At 39.0% G+C, this 14,738-nt stretch overlaps 1 protein-coding gene across 1 annotated transcript in view; it reads left to right on the plus strand.

Moving 5' to 3' along the window:
- mybpc3 (myosin binding protein C3) overlaps positions 1-13,610 on the plus strand; it is a 33,273-nt gene extending 19,663 nt beyond the window's left edge. The window contains exons 20-32 of the mRNA XM_087839538.1: positions 248-319; positions 1,799-1,958; positions 2,111-2,215; positions 2,335-2,523; positions 6,001-6,135; positions 6,230-6,397; positions 6,518-6,606; positions 7,358-7,553; positions 7,690-7,829; positions 10,553-10,712; positions 10,805-10,941; positions 11,912-12,098; positions 13,195-13,610. Of these exons, the coding sequence (XP_087695664.1) occupies positions 248-319; positions 1,799-1,958; positions 2,111-2,215; positions 2,335-2,523; positions 6,001-6,135; positions 6,230-6,397; positions 6,518-6,606; positions 7,358-7,553; positions 7,690-7,829; positions 10,553-10,712; positions 10,805-10,941; positions 11,912-12,098; positions 13,195-13,256 (1,800 nt within the window). The 3' untranslated portion in view covers positions 13,257-13,610. The remainder of the gene's footprint in view (positions 1-247; positions 320-1,798; positions 1,959-2,110; positions 2,216-2,334; positions 2,524-6,000; positions 6,136-6,229; positions 6,398-6,517; positions 6,607-7,357; positions 7,554-7,689; positions 7,830-10,552; positions 10,713-10,804; positions 10,942-11,911; positions 12,099-13,194) is intronic.
- The last annotated feature ends 1,128 nt before the right edge of the window (positions 13,611-14,738 follow it).

The following is a 14,738-nucleotide window of genomic DNA, read 5'->3' on the forward strand; positions in this document are numbered from 1 at the left end:
TATTTTCATCAAATTGCTTTTGATAATCTAAAGTGCCACAGGCTAGTTCTTCCATATTGATATCATGCAAACTAATACATTCCTCCCTGCTTTGGCTTGTAAACTTTGATGCTTTCACCGAGCTGAGTAAGCACAGTGCTGCTAATGGGTTCCAACAGTGATGCTAGCTGTAGTTTGCAAGTCTTTGATTTGAAGGGACCCTCTCTGTCCTCTTTGGCTTTTAAGGCTTTGCTCTGCTCAAATGTAGGCTAGTTCTATAAAACCCAGTGGAGATGACAAAGGAGGGCACACAACCTCTTGGACCACAAAGGATGGGGAAGTAAGTGCACTTTTCATTATATGCTTATTTTTTGTTTGTTGTTTTTGTTCACTCACGCCAGCACTGCCAGCACGTGCCTCAGTTTCTACGCATGTGCACTTGCTGACCTTTACAAGCTTTTGTGACACATAAACAGTAAAGTCACATGTCATGCATTTAGATTTACAAATGTATTGTAGAAATGTGCTGTAAACCTGCTGTCTTACAGCTTGAGCTTTGAAAAGACGTTAACAAGAAAATCTCAAAACCTCAAAGAGCAGAAGTAACAATTGTAAACTAATACATGGATTTTCTTAAAAACACTTTATCCAGTGAATATCATGGTTTTTTCCTTCCTCTGTGTCAGTTTTAAACACTAAGAACAGGATAAAACTGCATGCAGAGTTCATCCATGTCACTAAGGTAAGAGCATGTTATGACTCTTCCCTAAGACAGACAGAGGGCACAGGAGGCTGAGCAGCAAGTACAATGTGTACAGTATGGAAAAGGTATAAACCATATGAGCATGAAAACTACATTTGGAAGCTCTCTTGCCACAAGGGGTCACGACAGCAGGTAGTTCCACATGTCTGATTTGGCAGAGTTTTTTGCCTGATGCGACTCCAATGGGGATATTTGTATCTAGTTGAAAATGAGCTAGCAACCTTTTGTTTGGCAAGCAAATGTGTTAACTGCTACACAACTGGATATAAAATATACAACTAAATACTAGATTCCAACATTAAATGTAGTAATTGAGAAATATTGTCAAGGTATAATAAGTTTGTCATAAAGGAAGCAAGAGCAGCATCACCTCAATCCGGCATTGGTCAAGAAAAAAATTCAAATGGTTAATACTATCAGTCAGACCAGTATATGATATTAGTATTTTAAAGTTCACCTACTCTGAGACTTAATCTGAAGGATTTTTACTTTCTATTTTAAAAAAAAGAAGAATTAATTAGCTCATGAAATTAGATTTCAAATTAGATCTTCAAGTTGTAAAGTAGCAAATTGACATGCTAAATTGTATATTCATGGAAATAATAATGAAAGCATTCAGTGTCTGCATTTATAAAAGCTGATAAATGACTTCAACAAAGTCAAGAAGAAAGGGGAGAAACACCCTTCAAATACGTTATGAGAGTTGAATTTGCATGGTTTGTCCACCATGGGGCACTCTGCAATTTCCTTGTCAGCGACACATGTTTGCAACACTACAAACAACCAGCAGATGTGAGCAGAGTGAGGCAAAGTGTAAAAAAATAATAATAATAATAATAATTTTAACAAATATTAACTACACAAATGGCAGTGTAAAATATTAGCTGATACACTTGGATTTTTTTTTTTAAATCAGCAAATATTGTTATTTGTATTCGTCTTAAAAATCATAATTGATCCGGCTACAACCATCATTTTTAAGAAAGTGCAGCACAAATTCCCAAAAGAAACTTTGCTCAATATAATCGAGTAACTTTCATGGTTGTCCTCATGTAGGTCGTCACAGAGGGAGACGGTAGGGTCCATGTGGAAACCACCAAGGGCCACTGTGTCTTCACTATTGAGTGTGCTGAAAGGCAGGATGAGGGAATCTACTCTGTTGTGGTTCGAAACCCTGCTGGGGAAGATACAGCAGATATCCACGTGAAAGTTGTCGGTAAGACATCTTTTATCATTATTCTCCCTACCATAGCCCCAGCAATACCAATTAACACACACCAACAGCCATCAAAGTTGTAAATTTATGAAATTTATCTATGAATGTCAAACTTTCTTCTGACAAAAAGAAGAGTAATGTTTCTCCTCCAGATGTTCCTGATCCTCCCATGGCTCCCACAATCCTCAGTGTGGGTGAAGATTCTTGTGTCGTTCAATGGGAACCCCCTCTGTTTGACGGTGGCCAGCCAATAATTGGTAAAAATAACTTCTAATGGGCTTTATTTCATAATAATATGAGCCATTTTCTTTTTGCATCTTCCTTTATTTTTCCTTGGAGACACCAAGCCAATGGCAACCCACTTTTGAATTTGCAGGTTATGTGCTGGAGAGAAAGAAGCTGAAGAGCTACAGGTGGATGAGACTGAACTTTGACCCCTACCCTGAAACCACCTATGAAGCCAAGCGTATGATAGAAGGTGTGCCGTATGAGATGCGAATCTATGCTGTGAACAGCATTGGTATGTCTCGTCACAGTCCAGCCTCTCAGCCATTTGTGCCAATCGGTGAGTCCGTGAATTTGTCTTTGGATTAAATAAACAAAAATAATTGCAACACTGAAATGGATAAGTGGATGTTCCATTTTCATTCAGGTCACTTTCATGAAAAGGTTGATTGATAAGTTGTCTTGGGTGTAAAGACAGATTGTGATAACATTGGCATGTTTGACTTGAATAAGTTGGGTCATGCAAGTTCCAGTGACTTAAGTCAGTCTAACGTTTCATAGGGCTAGGGTGACTTGTAATGTGGTCATGAGTTCACAGGGTCTGTGCACATGTAACAAATTAAAAAACAAAAACATGATGATGCAAAGATCATCTCTGAGTTAATTCAGGAGTACAGTGCATGTCTGTTGGCTATAAGGAAGAAGTAGCATTTCTGTGGTATAATGCAAACATGAGTAAATAGTCACTGAGACACCGAACACATGTCAGGCTCCTATGATATTGATTTAGAATGGACTTTTAATTAAAACAATTGATAGTCTATGACTAGTTCATCAATAGTCTACTGGGCTGCAGGCACACCAGTTCAGCTCCTGGGCTCCTCTTCTCCAGATCTATGCTGCAGTATGCAGTTTAGCATTGTTATACTGAAATATATGACATAATCTGGATGGGAGCATGTGTAGCTCTAAAATCTGTATATACAGACTTTAAAATCTGTATATACAGACTTTAGAGGCATTGATGGTGCCTTGCCACATATGCAAGCGCCCAGTTCCACAGCCAAACAAGGTTTGGAGTTAGATGCACTCTTTATGACTGTCACTTTTCATTCAGCAGCTCAGGTTTTAGTTGTCTTTTATTGTGGCACAAATTTATCTAAACTGCAATTGTATCCTACACTTGTTGATCTAAGAGGGAGCATCAGTGTATCCAGATGGTCAGTTACTCTTAAGACAGCTGATTAGGAAACTATCCATGGCATCCCTCTCTATAAATAATGGCCTGGAAGCCCTTGACTCTGCTGGGACCAGCTGCTTAACACACAGGGGGGTCACTGCTTCTGTGGAGGCTGCTGCAGAACAAGCATCGTTATTACAACAAAGACAGCAGGACGAGAAGAGAAGACTGTCAATGAGAGAAAGAAAAAGACCACATTGAAGAAGCAGATACAACCACCAGTTTAAATTAACAGCAGGACGTCTATGCACCGAGGAAAAATATGACAAAGCCTAAGCTCTCAAAGACGGCTGAGAAGAAGCCAGTGGAAGATAAGAAGTGTTTGGAACCTGTGGAAGAAACGGCAGCTGGGGCTCCAGAGAATGCACAAGCAAACTGTGAACACAGTAAAGCTGAGACAGAGGCACCTCCACCTCCTGATGCAGAACAGGAACCTGGAGCCAGTAGTGCAGAGGCAGCACCCAGTGGAGAAGAGGGAGCACCAGCTGAGGATGAAACACCAGCAAAAGGTGTCACTCTGACAGAAAGTGGTCCTCCTGCAGAGGAAGCTGCAGCCCCAGCAGTGCAGACCCCCGTGGAGCCTGCTGCTGCCGCTGAGCCAGACCCACAGCCTGTTTGCAGTAGGCATTGTTTGATTTAGGGTTTTAGGATGTGATTTTTATTTTATTTTATTTTTTTGTTGGATTATCATGCAGGTTTTAGAAAAAGGTTCAATCCGCACTAGCAAAATTACTAGTGCGGATAATTAGTTCATGTTGGCAGTGAATTAAGTAAATATTTGTCAGTGCATCATTCCCTAACACGTTTACTGGCTGTGCAACACACACAGAAATAGTCACTCAATATTTAAAACTTTACACATTTGGTTTCTACGTGTTTAAGGGCAAGATGGAGTAGCTATTCAGTTTGTTCACAGCTCCGCATGTGCTTTCAGTTTGTCCTCAGAGTGATAACAATAGGGCTAAACTAGCCACTAAATCAGTTCCTCCTCTGTTTCACACAAATTCTAGTTAACCCATTGAAGCTGTTCTTCTAACTGTCCTCCTAAAAGAAAAGATTCAATCCAAAGATGTAAGGCCGAAAATCGACCATCTTGGTCTCTATGGATGAGAAACTCCCAGGCAAAAGAGCTGTATAGCGCTCCAGAGCCACAGGTCTGAAATCACGTGTCACACAAAGTATCACAGCCACTTGGACTTCAGCCTGGCAAGTCAAGGTCAGTCATATTCACTGACTCATATTTCACTGGATGGAAAATGATGCCTAAATCTGGCTTATGGGCTAAACGGCCATTTGATAAATAATAGCATTTAATATTTAATTAATATGTCTTTGTTGTTCAAGTTAGGACAGGATTAGGCAACCAGATGCTGAATTTCATTATTGGAGATGAAGATTGTGCTAAACCCTGTGGACTATATAAGACCAGTAGCTCATCTTCACATACCTCCCACTAAAGCTGCCTGAGTATGATCTGTGTATGCTAACAAGAACTTACACAAGTGCATACTGAATTTAATTTGACGGTCTGCCACTGCTTCTTAAACACAGAAATGTAATAAATACTGTTGATTATTATCTTATTGGATGTAGTCAAGCTTATACTAGCAAGCTATCTATACAATTATAGAGTGTAGAGGAACACTGCAGGAAAGAAAGATGCAAATTAGCCCAGATATCTATACACAATTCATCAAAACTGCAGCACAGGCAATCCTGGATGGTCTGTTAGTAAAATTACTGCAAGGCAAACAGCATTATTTTTCAGATAATTCAATTAAAATGCTCTAAACCCTGCTTTTTAACTAAGTGTAGATCTTTGCCTTAAAAATAAATTTAAAAAAATTTAAATACAAGATGAGGAAAAATAGTGATTTTTTTTTCTCAGTCATTGCTTACCCAGCATGTTCTCCTTAAATTCTCTTTACATTAGAGTTTTAAATATTTTTATTCAGCCATAAACTGACACACAAAAATGTTTTTCATCGATGTGATCAATTGTAAGAGGACAAAAAGACTGTGCATTAATATATAATATATATGGTCCCTAAATTCTAAAGCTCTCTGTCACTGTCCTGACACTGATGACAGACTGATTGTGAAAGAATTTATTTTAAATAAAATGAATGACAAACTAGCATCTACCTGGGGTTTCAAGAAAGACGTAATGTGCAGCAAAAGTGGAGGAAATGGAGAGAAGACCTGTTCCTCATAACTAACCTGAGGATTGAGTTAGCCCTCTGGCTTTGAGCTTTTCCTCATTACAGGGTTCGCAAATTTTACTAGGCCTCCTTTTTTGGAACAGGACCCTAAAGTGTAATGAAATGCAATTTTTTAGGTAGACTTTAAGAAAGGAGATTTTTTTCTTACTGTCTGTATGACTTGGAGCTTGCTGACTTGACCTGGTGTGGAACAAAAGAAAAGTAAAGCTGCAGTGTAATGTGATGATGGCTCTGAAGAAGGGTTAAATAATCTTGTACTGATTATTGTCATCCACTTGTCGAGTAATTAATTAAAGTAATGTATTGCTCTAGCTGACTCAAAGGGACATTTATGTGCTCTCTGCCTCTTCCTCAGCTCCTACAAGCGAGCCCCTTGGACTGTGCGTCGACAACGTCAGTGACACTTCTATCACGCTGAAGTGGCGGCGGCCTGAGAGAATTGGCTCAGCTGACCTTGAGGGCTATGGGATTGAGTACTGCAAGGAGTGCAGTAAGTACCGGAGCAAGTTGCATTTATGCTAATTTCCACATCATAACTCTGTGATTTGAGTTTATTTGAATTTTTTTGTGGTTTCTGGCAACAGCTGATGAATGGATACCAGCAATGGAGGGTCTGACAGAGAGGACGTCGACGGTGATCAAAGGCCTCACCACCGGAGACAAGCTACAGTTCCGTGTGCGAGCCTACAACATGGCGGGACCCAGTGCTCCTGCCACTCTGGCTCAGCCCGTCACCATCAGAGAGATTATGCGTGAGTAATTATAGATTATACGCTTCAATATTCGCTTACATCCTTTAGTTCCCTACGTGGACGTGATACACAATGCTCAGCCATTTTTTTGTACTCTTATTTTGTGTTTTATTTTCACAGAACGCCCTAAAATTTGGCTTCCCAGAAATCTCCGTCAGACTCTTATCAAGAAAGTTGGAGACATCATGAACATCGTGATTCCATTTCAGGTGGCTTCATGAACACATGAAACACAACAAGGGATGTTACCTATGTTTGATATCAAAGTAAAACATGACTGATGTCTTTATCATTATTGGTCATATCTGGTGGTCATATCAGTGTGACTGGATGGATAAAAAGGTAGGATTATTTCACCTTTCCCAGCACGGACATAAAAAAATGTAAACCTTGGTCTGAAGACAGCACCAGGTCAAAAGTCACTTTCATGTTAACATGTAGCCTGTCAGTAATTAAGAATGTGGCCACTTAAGAATCTGCTCTTTGGAATCTGGAAACTTCACCTGTAAGGTCAGATAATTGCTTGGAAAACTTGTTTGTGGGAAAATTCACAGTAGTTTCCTGAAAAGTATTTAAGATTTTTAACCATAGACTGGTCCAGGTCTGAAAAGTGAAGCCACAATAGAAATGTTTTGAACCCACACTCTAATGGACCAGCAGGGGGTGAGTCCTGAGTTTGTAAAAAGAAGACAGGTTGTACTGAAGTCTATAGAGAACTGCTCCTCATCTCCCTCACTCTATCACATCAGCCCTGATTGTGTTCAAAGGAGTTTGCAGTTTTGTTTTGACAAGCTGACCAACTGTGGCAACGCTGAGCAATGTTCTGTTTATGAGCTGCTGTTTGAACTTGTAAGTGTGACAGGAGAGAGCTGAAAGATTGCTTTTCTTGTCTCTTATTTGCAGACAAACACAGAAGCAATCTGAGTTACAGCCTTTCCTTTCTCTTTTCTTGTGATGCAGGGGAAACCCAGGCCAAAAGTCACATGGAGCAAAGATGGGGAGCCCCTAGATCCCACATTAGCTAGTGTTAGGAACAGTGAAGTTGACACGATCTTCTTCATCCGCAAAACAGAGAGAAAACATTCCGGGAAGTATGAGCTCCAGGTGCAGATTGAAAACGTGGAGGACAAAGCAGCAGTAACACTGCAGGTCGTTGGTAAGCAGAACTGAACAAATGGAGAGCTACGTTTGACTTCTAATCGGAGTATAAAAAATCACTGCATTAAAACAGCGCCACAGATGTTTTGTCAGTGGGCACTGAATGAGAGCTCCTATTTTATTTCCTTGTACAGACCTCCCAGGCCCTCCTGAGGCTCTAAAGATTGTTGATACCTGGGGTTTTAATGTGGCGCTTGAGTGGAAGCCTCCAAAGGACAACGGAAACTGTGAAATAACCGGTTACACCATTCAGAAAGCCGACAAGAAGACTATGGTGAGACTGCGCTAGAAAGCTTTTTGGAGTCCAGCTGGATCCAAACACTAGTTCTCGCTTTTGCTGTTAGCATGTTTTTCCATGCTTTTCCACCCAATAATAAGCAGCTAAATTCAATAAAAGTAGAGATTAATTTAATGTTTTAATTTACCTAATACCTTCCTGTCCCTTTTTCCACCTTTCAGTACCAAAAGTTACATAGAGCAGATGTTCAGGTTAGGAAAATCCTGGTGGACAGAATCTATTGGAAGCACTTTTGTTCGGCTTTCTTGTGGTACCATGCCTGTTCCAACTTTATAGTACCTGTGCCAGTAATAGAAATTTGTGCAATATGTTCCACATGGGGAACCTTTGGTAATTTTTGTTGCTAGTGCGTGTCTCCAGTGGTCAGGTTAGGTAGAAGAGATAATAACACTCAAATCTAAATTTCTTTCTCCCTGGCCCAACCGTGGTCTGTGGTCCTGGATGGTGTTAGATTAATATTTTAGTCTCCCTCCTGGAACATATCCTCTAATTACAGCAGCTTATGCTGAATATGCAGTTTCTGCTGGCACACGGGAGAAGTTTGGTTTCTGGAATTTGTATTTGGAAACATCTGCATAGTTCTGTTACCTAAATGTAACCAAACTAGTTTTTAAGTTAACAAAGTCTAAATATAAGTCAGCAGTTAACAAAGATTTATTAAATTGATGAGGCTTGGGACTCTCAAGCAAGCCCTACTTAGCCACCACAGCCTGCTCCCAGCACCAACTTAGTCAGTCAGTGTATTACAGTTGTGGTCAGTTTACATACAGTTTTTAAGTTTACATAAACTCATCATGGGCATAAATGGTAATGGTAAATGGCCTGTATTTGTATAGCGCTTTACTAGTCCCTAAGGACCCCAAAGACAACCAGTCATCCACCCATTCACACACACATTCACACACTGGTGATGGCAAGCTACATTGTAGCCACAGCCACCCTGGGGCGCACTGACAGAGGCGAGTAATATTATAGTAATTTGTTTTTTAAATAATTTCTTTCAGCTGTTAACCTATGGTATTTGGTTAATTGTCCCTTATCAAGTTGCACCTTGACCAGATACTTCTGGTGGCCATCACCAAGCCTCTGGCATCACACAGACCCAATTTCTAAGGAGGCCTACACATTTTCAGTAGGGAGGTTCGCAAAAGAAGCTAAACGTTTTATCCACTGCAAAGCAGGTTTTGATGTGTGTTTGGGATCATTGTCATTTTGGAACATCTGTCTGTGTCCAAGTTTGATTATTCCGTCCACTTTGTGCAATGCAGCATTACCACTGCTAGAAAAGCAGCCCCAAAGTATGATGTTACCACTTTGACCATGCTTAAGAGTTGGTACGTTTTACTCCTCCAAACATACCTCTTGTCATTTTGGCGAAACAGCTCAATTTTTGTCTCATCTAAGCACAAAACTTTTCTCTAGAAGTCATTTGGCCTGTTCGGGTGTGCAGCTGCAAACTTCAGTCCACCTTGAAGATGCTGATTTTGGAGCAAAGGCTTCTGTTGTGGTCAATACCCTCTCAGTCTGTGGCGATTTAAACCTTATTGTGAACGGTAACACTGGTGTTCCAACAGTTTCCAGTTAGTGGCAGCTTTGAGCCTTGGTGGTTCTCATCTAATGTTTAAATTTCTTTCTGACCTTAGCAAAATGGTAGCAGATCTAAATAACTTGTAGTTACGTACAATTGTGTAAACTCCTTATCTTGAAATCTGCAGTTGTTTAGAAACGTCTCAAAGAGACCTTCCCAATTCTACAATTCTCCTTCCTAGATCCTATTGTTAGTATTGGTTACTCCAGTGAGTGCTTGTTAAGATATAAGGCAGAACCTTTCAAAACTTATTAAAAAATTAAAGTGACTTTGATGGCGAACCCGTTGTGTATATTTGAGCCTTTTTGCCGATGTTTGATCCTGTGTGGATTATCGAAAACTGCAAATAAATTTGATCTTGAGCACCCAATTCTTGTTTTTTAAAGTCAAATTCAGACTCTTCCCAGTAACTTTCCTCTGTGGGTCACTAGTGATGTAATATCTGGCCTCCTGGCAAGAGTTCCAACTGCCACCATCCTCCACCTCGAGCCGCCGGGAACAGTGTCAGCCAGGAATGTCCTAATCTTATCCTTGTAGCTTTGAGCTGGTCCAGATTGTCTGCACAGTGACGCAGGTCCATTGTTCCCCTGCCAGCACAGCAAGTGCTCATGTTTCACTCTAGCCATTATTATTAGATCAAATTAAGTTTGCTTGCAACATAGTGAGTGTTTATTATCATGTTACCAAAAACAGTGTACCTGTTATGTGGCATAAATAAAAGCACTTAGGGTAGGTGTCCTTTAAATAAACCCTTATCATGTGTTGCGAAATAAATAACCTGTGATAAATTCTCCTTTGGGTGAGCACTTTTCTCTTATCAAATCAGTAAAATCTTTGTAATGTCTCAAAACTTTATGTGGGCTGTGCCTTAATGTAAAGATTAAATGTCATAAAATGAAATATTACCATAGCCATCCAGAGTAGCTTCAGGTGTCCTTAAGCTGAAAACTTAAATAAGTATGAATGACACCCACACTCTAAATAAAACCAATTTATAAAAGTATGATGATTCATTCTTTTTCCTCACTCATTCAGTTACATTTGTCTTTAAAGTGGTACTTAAATGCTCAATCTGTTTTTTTTGTGTGTGTTTTTTTTAATTAATGTGAAGGAATGGTATACAGTCCATGATCAGTACCGGCGAACCCATTGTGTTGTGTCCGACCTCATCATGGGGAATGAGTACGTGTTCCGAGTCTTTTCCATAAACCTTGTGGGCCTCAGCCCAGAGCCGTACTGCACAAAAGACAGTGTTTACATTCAGAAAACAGGTGAGCAAATATAGCCAGTGTGACGCACTTGTGGTTATGATTATATGCTCTTTGGAACTGAAAGGAAAATATCCAATTCTCAATCCTCTCAGGTATCATATACAAGCCACCCAACTACAAGGATCATGACTTCACAGAGGCTCCCAAGTTCACACGCCCTTTGGTGGACCGTTCTGTCATAGCAGGATACAACGCCACCCTAAGCTGCGCCGTGCGAGGAATACCAAAGGTCTGTAGGGTGTGAATTAGATGTTTCAAAGATATTCACTTTTACTAGAATTAAACCTTGTTAAACATTTTCCTTTGCTTATATACAGTGCTTAACAATTTTTTAGATAGATAGATAGATAGATAGATAGATAGATAGATAGATAGATAGATAGATAGATAGATAGATAGATAGATAGATAGATAGATAGATAGATAGATAGATAGATAGATAGATAGATAGATAGATAGATAGATAGATAGATAGATAGATAGATAGATAGATAGATAGATAGATAGAGAGGAATGCAAATTAAAAAAAAAATTTTAAAGGCACTTTACATATCCTACACTAGTACAGAGAAAACCCCACCATCAGATGACCCCCTATGAGCAAGACAGGACAAAAGACACACTGTGGAAGATTAATAATAACTAATAATTAAATGCAAAGTGGTGTATAAACACCTGGTACACCTCAGACATCACCCCAGTGATAGACAGAAGGAGTACAGAGCTCTAGTGGATGAATTTGTGGAGTGGTCTGCGAGGAATTATCTGCTTCTTAAAGTGAGTAAAATGTGAGATGATGATCGACTGCACACATATCTGCATAGCCACGACAACAGGCTAAATTGGAAGCCCAATACAGAGGTTGTGTAAATAAAGGGGGATGAGTAGATTCTATTTCCTAAGGAAGCTGAGGGAGCAGCATCAGAGCTGGTGACTCCAGCACGCTGAATGAACAAATCAGCAAAGCTGGCTCTGTGATTGGCTACAAACTGGAAACTTTTGAAGCTGTGGTGGAGAGGAAGTCACTGAACAAACTGTAATCATTATAATCTTGACCACCCTGAAATCTTTATTATTATTAGTAGTAGTAGTAGTATTTATCGTATTATTATTATTATTCAATCAACATTTAAACTGCTTTCCAAAATCTTTTCCCAAAAATATATACTTACATAATTCTACTTTTCCTCCCTTATTAGCCCAAAGTAACATGGTACAAGAACAAAATGGACATCTCAAATGAAGCCAAGTACAGGATGATCAGTAAGCAAGGTGTCCTGACGCTGGAGATCCGTAAGCCTTGTCCATTTGATGGGGGAGTGTATACGTGCAAAGCAGTGAACGACAGCGGTGAAGACACAGTGGAGTGTAAACTGGAGGTTCGCCGTAAGTAGTTCATGAAATGCATGTGTCCTCTTTTTCATGCCCCACTTAGACTGCACTTTTTCTCCAGCATCCTTCTTTAACACCCCCTTCCACCTCCCATGTTTGTTCTTAAAGAAAAACATTCACGCACACATGAACTCATCAAATAATTAAAGAAAAATATATAAATATATTTTAGTGTTAATAGCAGAATACAAAAAAAAAAAAAACGTCCACATTTGATGTGAAATGGTTTCTTGGAAAATACTAACTGACCACACACCCCAGAAAATCCTTGACACAACAGTCTTGTATTTATGTATTTATTTCATGAGTAAAATTGGACATTCATTAACAAAGAAAGATAAAGAAACCCATTCAGTTTGATATTTCCCCACATCCTGAATTGGCTCTCAGGCCGCACACTTACTAAGAGATAAACAAGTTTCTGCCGAAGTCCTTTGAGTCCAACTAACAATTCATTTAAATTATGAATTAAACCCGCCAAGCCTTTTCTCAGTTTTTTCTGTTAAATACTAACATTTTATGAAGTTCTTTCTGAGATAACGTCTTGGGGATTATTGGGAAATGACAGAGCTCTAAATTGTGCTGCAAAAAAATAATCCTGTTAAAAACTGATTTGCAATTTCTGTCATAACTGCAAACATAAAAATAAAATCACATTTGCACAGAGTAAAAGTTTTAATTGTCATAATTTACCCTGTCAAGCTCCAAAATAACCTGTAATATGATGATAATATGATAAATTCTTAGGAGGGATTTGACAGAGAATTATGGACTTTATTACAGTCTCCACATTTATGAGGTTTTAAATGTCCACTGAGAATGTTTAAACAGTTCAGCTGTATTCATTTATTTTTAATTCAACAATAATTATTAATTGAATCTACAGACAATCATCACCAAGCTGTGCAACTCTCCTCAGTTTTGTGGAGGTGCGACTTTCAGTGAACTACAGTTCTGCTTCAGCATTGTTTAAAAACCAATAAAACAGTAAAAACACACTACAGACATTAATGTTACCTACTCAGCACCTAACAGATTAAGTAATTTTTTGTTTTGTTTTTACTGAATAAAAATCCCCCCTGCCTTGCAGCTCAAATTACTAGAGAAGATAAGAAGGAGCCCAAGAAGGAAAAAATTCAAGAAGCCAACTGAAGAGAAGATGGCATCTCAGAGTTCAGCCCCACCTCCTTTTTATGTTTATGTGGTGCTTTCCTCTCCTGCAGTCATCTCACATCATGTTATCCTCACTGTTATATTATATCATGTAAACCACTGGATGACTGAAGTGAATGGGGCTCACTGAATTTGCTGTTCCTTTATTTTCATTTTGCTATAAGTATTTATTATTAATTATCCCAAACAATGATCTTTATTTCAGTCTAGTTCTTGATATTGATAACAGAGATGACAGTGTTTAGTAAATAGTATCAATATTTAGGAAACTACTTTCTGATTTGCTGCTTGTCTGGGCTGATTTGTGTGCATAAAAATTACTTGAAAACAGAATTACTGAGTGATTTTTTTTCAGTCGTGTAGTGTACAGAGCTGTGAGGACTATGTATTTGCTGTCTTTCTACTTTTTATTTTTATTTTTCACATTTACATTTAAGATCATCAAAGTTTACACAATATTAGACAAAAATAACCTGAGTAAATTCAAAACAGACTTACAACCACTGTGTGAAATCATGAATTAACTATGATTAATCACATTTTTCTTTTTGGAAAAAACAAAACAAAACTACAGACCTCAGTCCTCAGTTAAGGTCTGAGTTCTTGATTCAACAATACGAAAGGGAAAAAATGACATCTATAGGGGAGCTCCAAGGAGAAAACCACTGCTGACCAAAAATAATACAAAGACTCATCTTAAATTTGCCAAAAAAAACTCTTGTTGATCCCCAAGACGTTTGGGGAAATATTCTGTGGACTGATGAGACAAAAGCTGAACTTTATGGAAAGTTTGAGTCCCGTTACATCTTGCATTAAAACTTCATAGAAAGAATATCAACAGTAAAACATGGTGGTGGTAGTATGATGTTCTGGGGTTGCTTCGCTGCTTCAGGACCTGAACAAATTGCCATAGTTGAAACCATGAATTCTGCTCTCTACCAGTAAAGGAGAACATCTGGAGGTAAAGAGTACTTGACTTATGCAGCAGGGCAATGATTAGAAACGCACCAGCAAGTCCCCCTCTGCATGGCATGAATGCAGGTGTTGGATTGGCCTAGTCAATGTCTGGACATAAATCCAACAGACTTGTTTTTGCATGACCTTAAACAGGCTGTTCATGCTCAAAAACCCTCCAATGTGTCTGAATTAAAGCAATTCTACAGAGAAGAGTGGGCCAAAATTCATCCACAGTAATGTGAAATATGAAAAAAAAAAAACTAAGAAATCAAGAAGTGTACTGTATATGTAGGTGGTATTACATTATAGTGCAGCAAGGATTTTTTGAAAAACCCCAAAGCCTGCCACTGATACTCAGAAGTCTGGTGCAATTGATACGAGTTTCTGAGAGCTTAGTTTTATTGTAACAAAGCCTTTTTAAAGCCAGAGCTGTAAGGCATGTGCCTGAACTATGTGAAGGGCTAGAATAGCTGGGATGTGATTAAATGTAGAGTAGAGCACATT

The sequence above is a fragment of the Neolamprologus brichardi genome, chromosome 1 (genome assembly GCF_056152115.1).
Source record: "Neolamprologus brichardi isolate AB-2024 chromosome 1, ASM5615211v1, whole genome shotgun sequence".
Taxonomy (NCBI): domain Eukaryota; kingdom Metazoa; phylum Chordata; class Actinopteri; order Cichliformes; family Cichlidae; genus Neolamprologus; species Neolamprologus brichardi.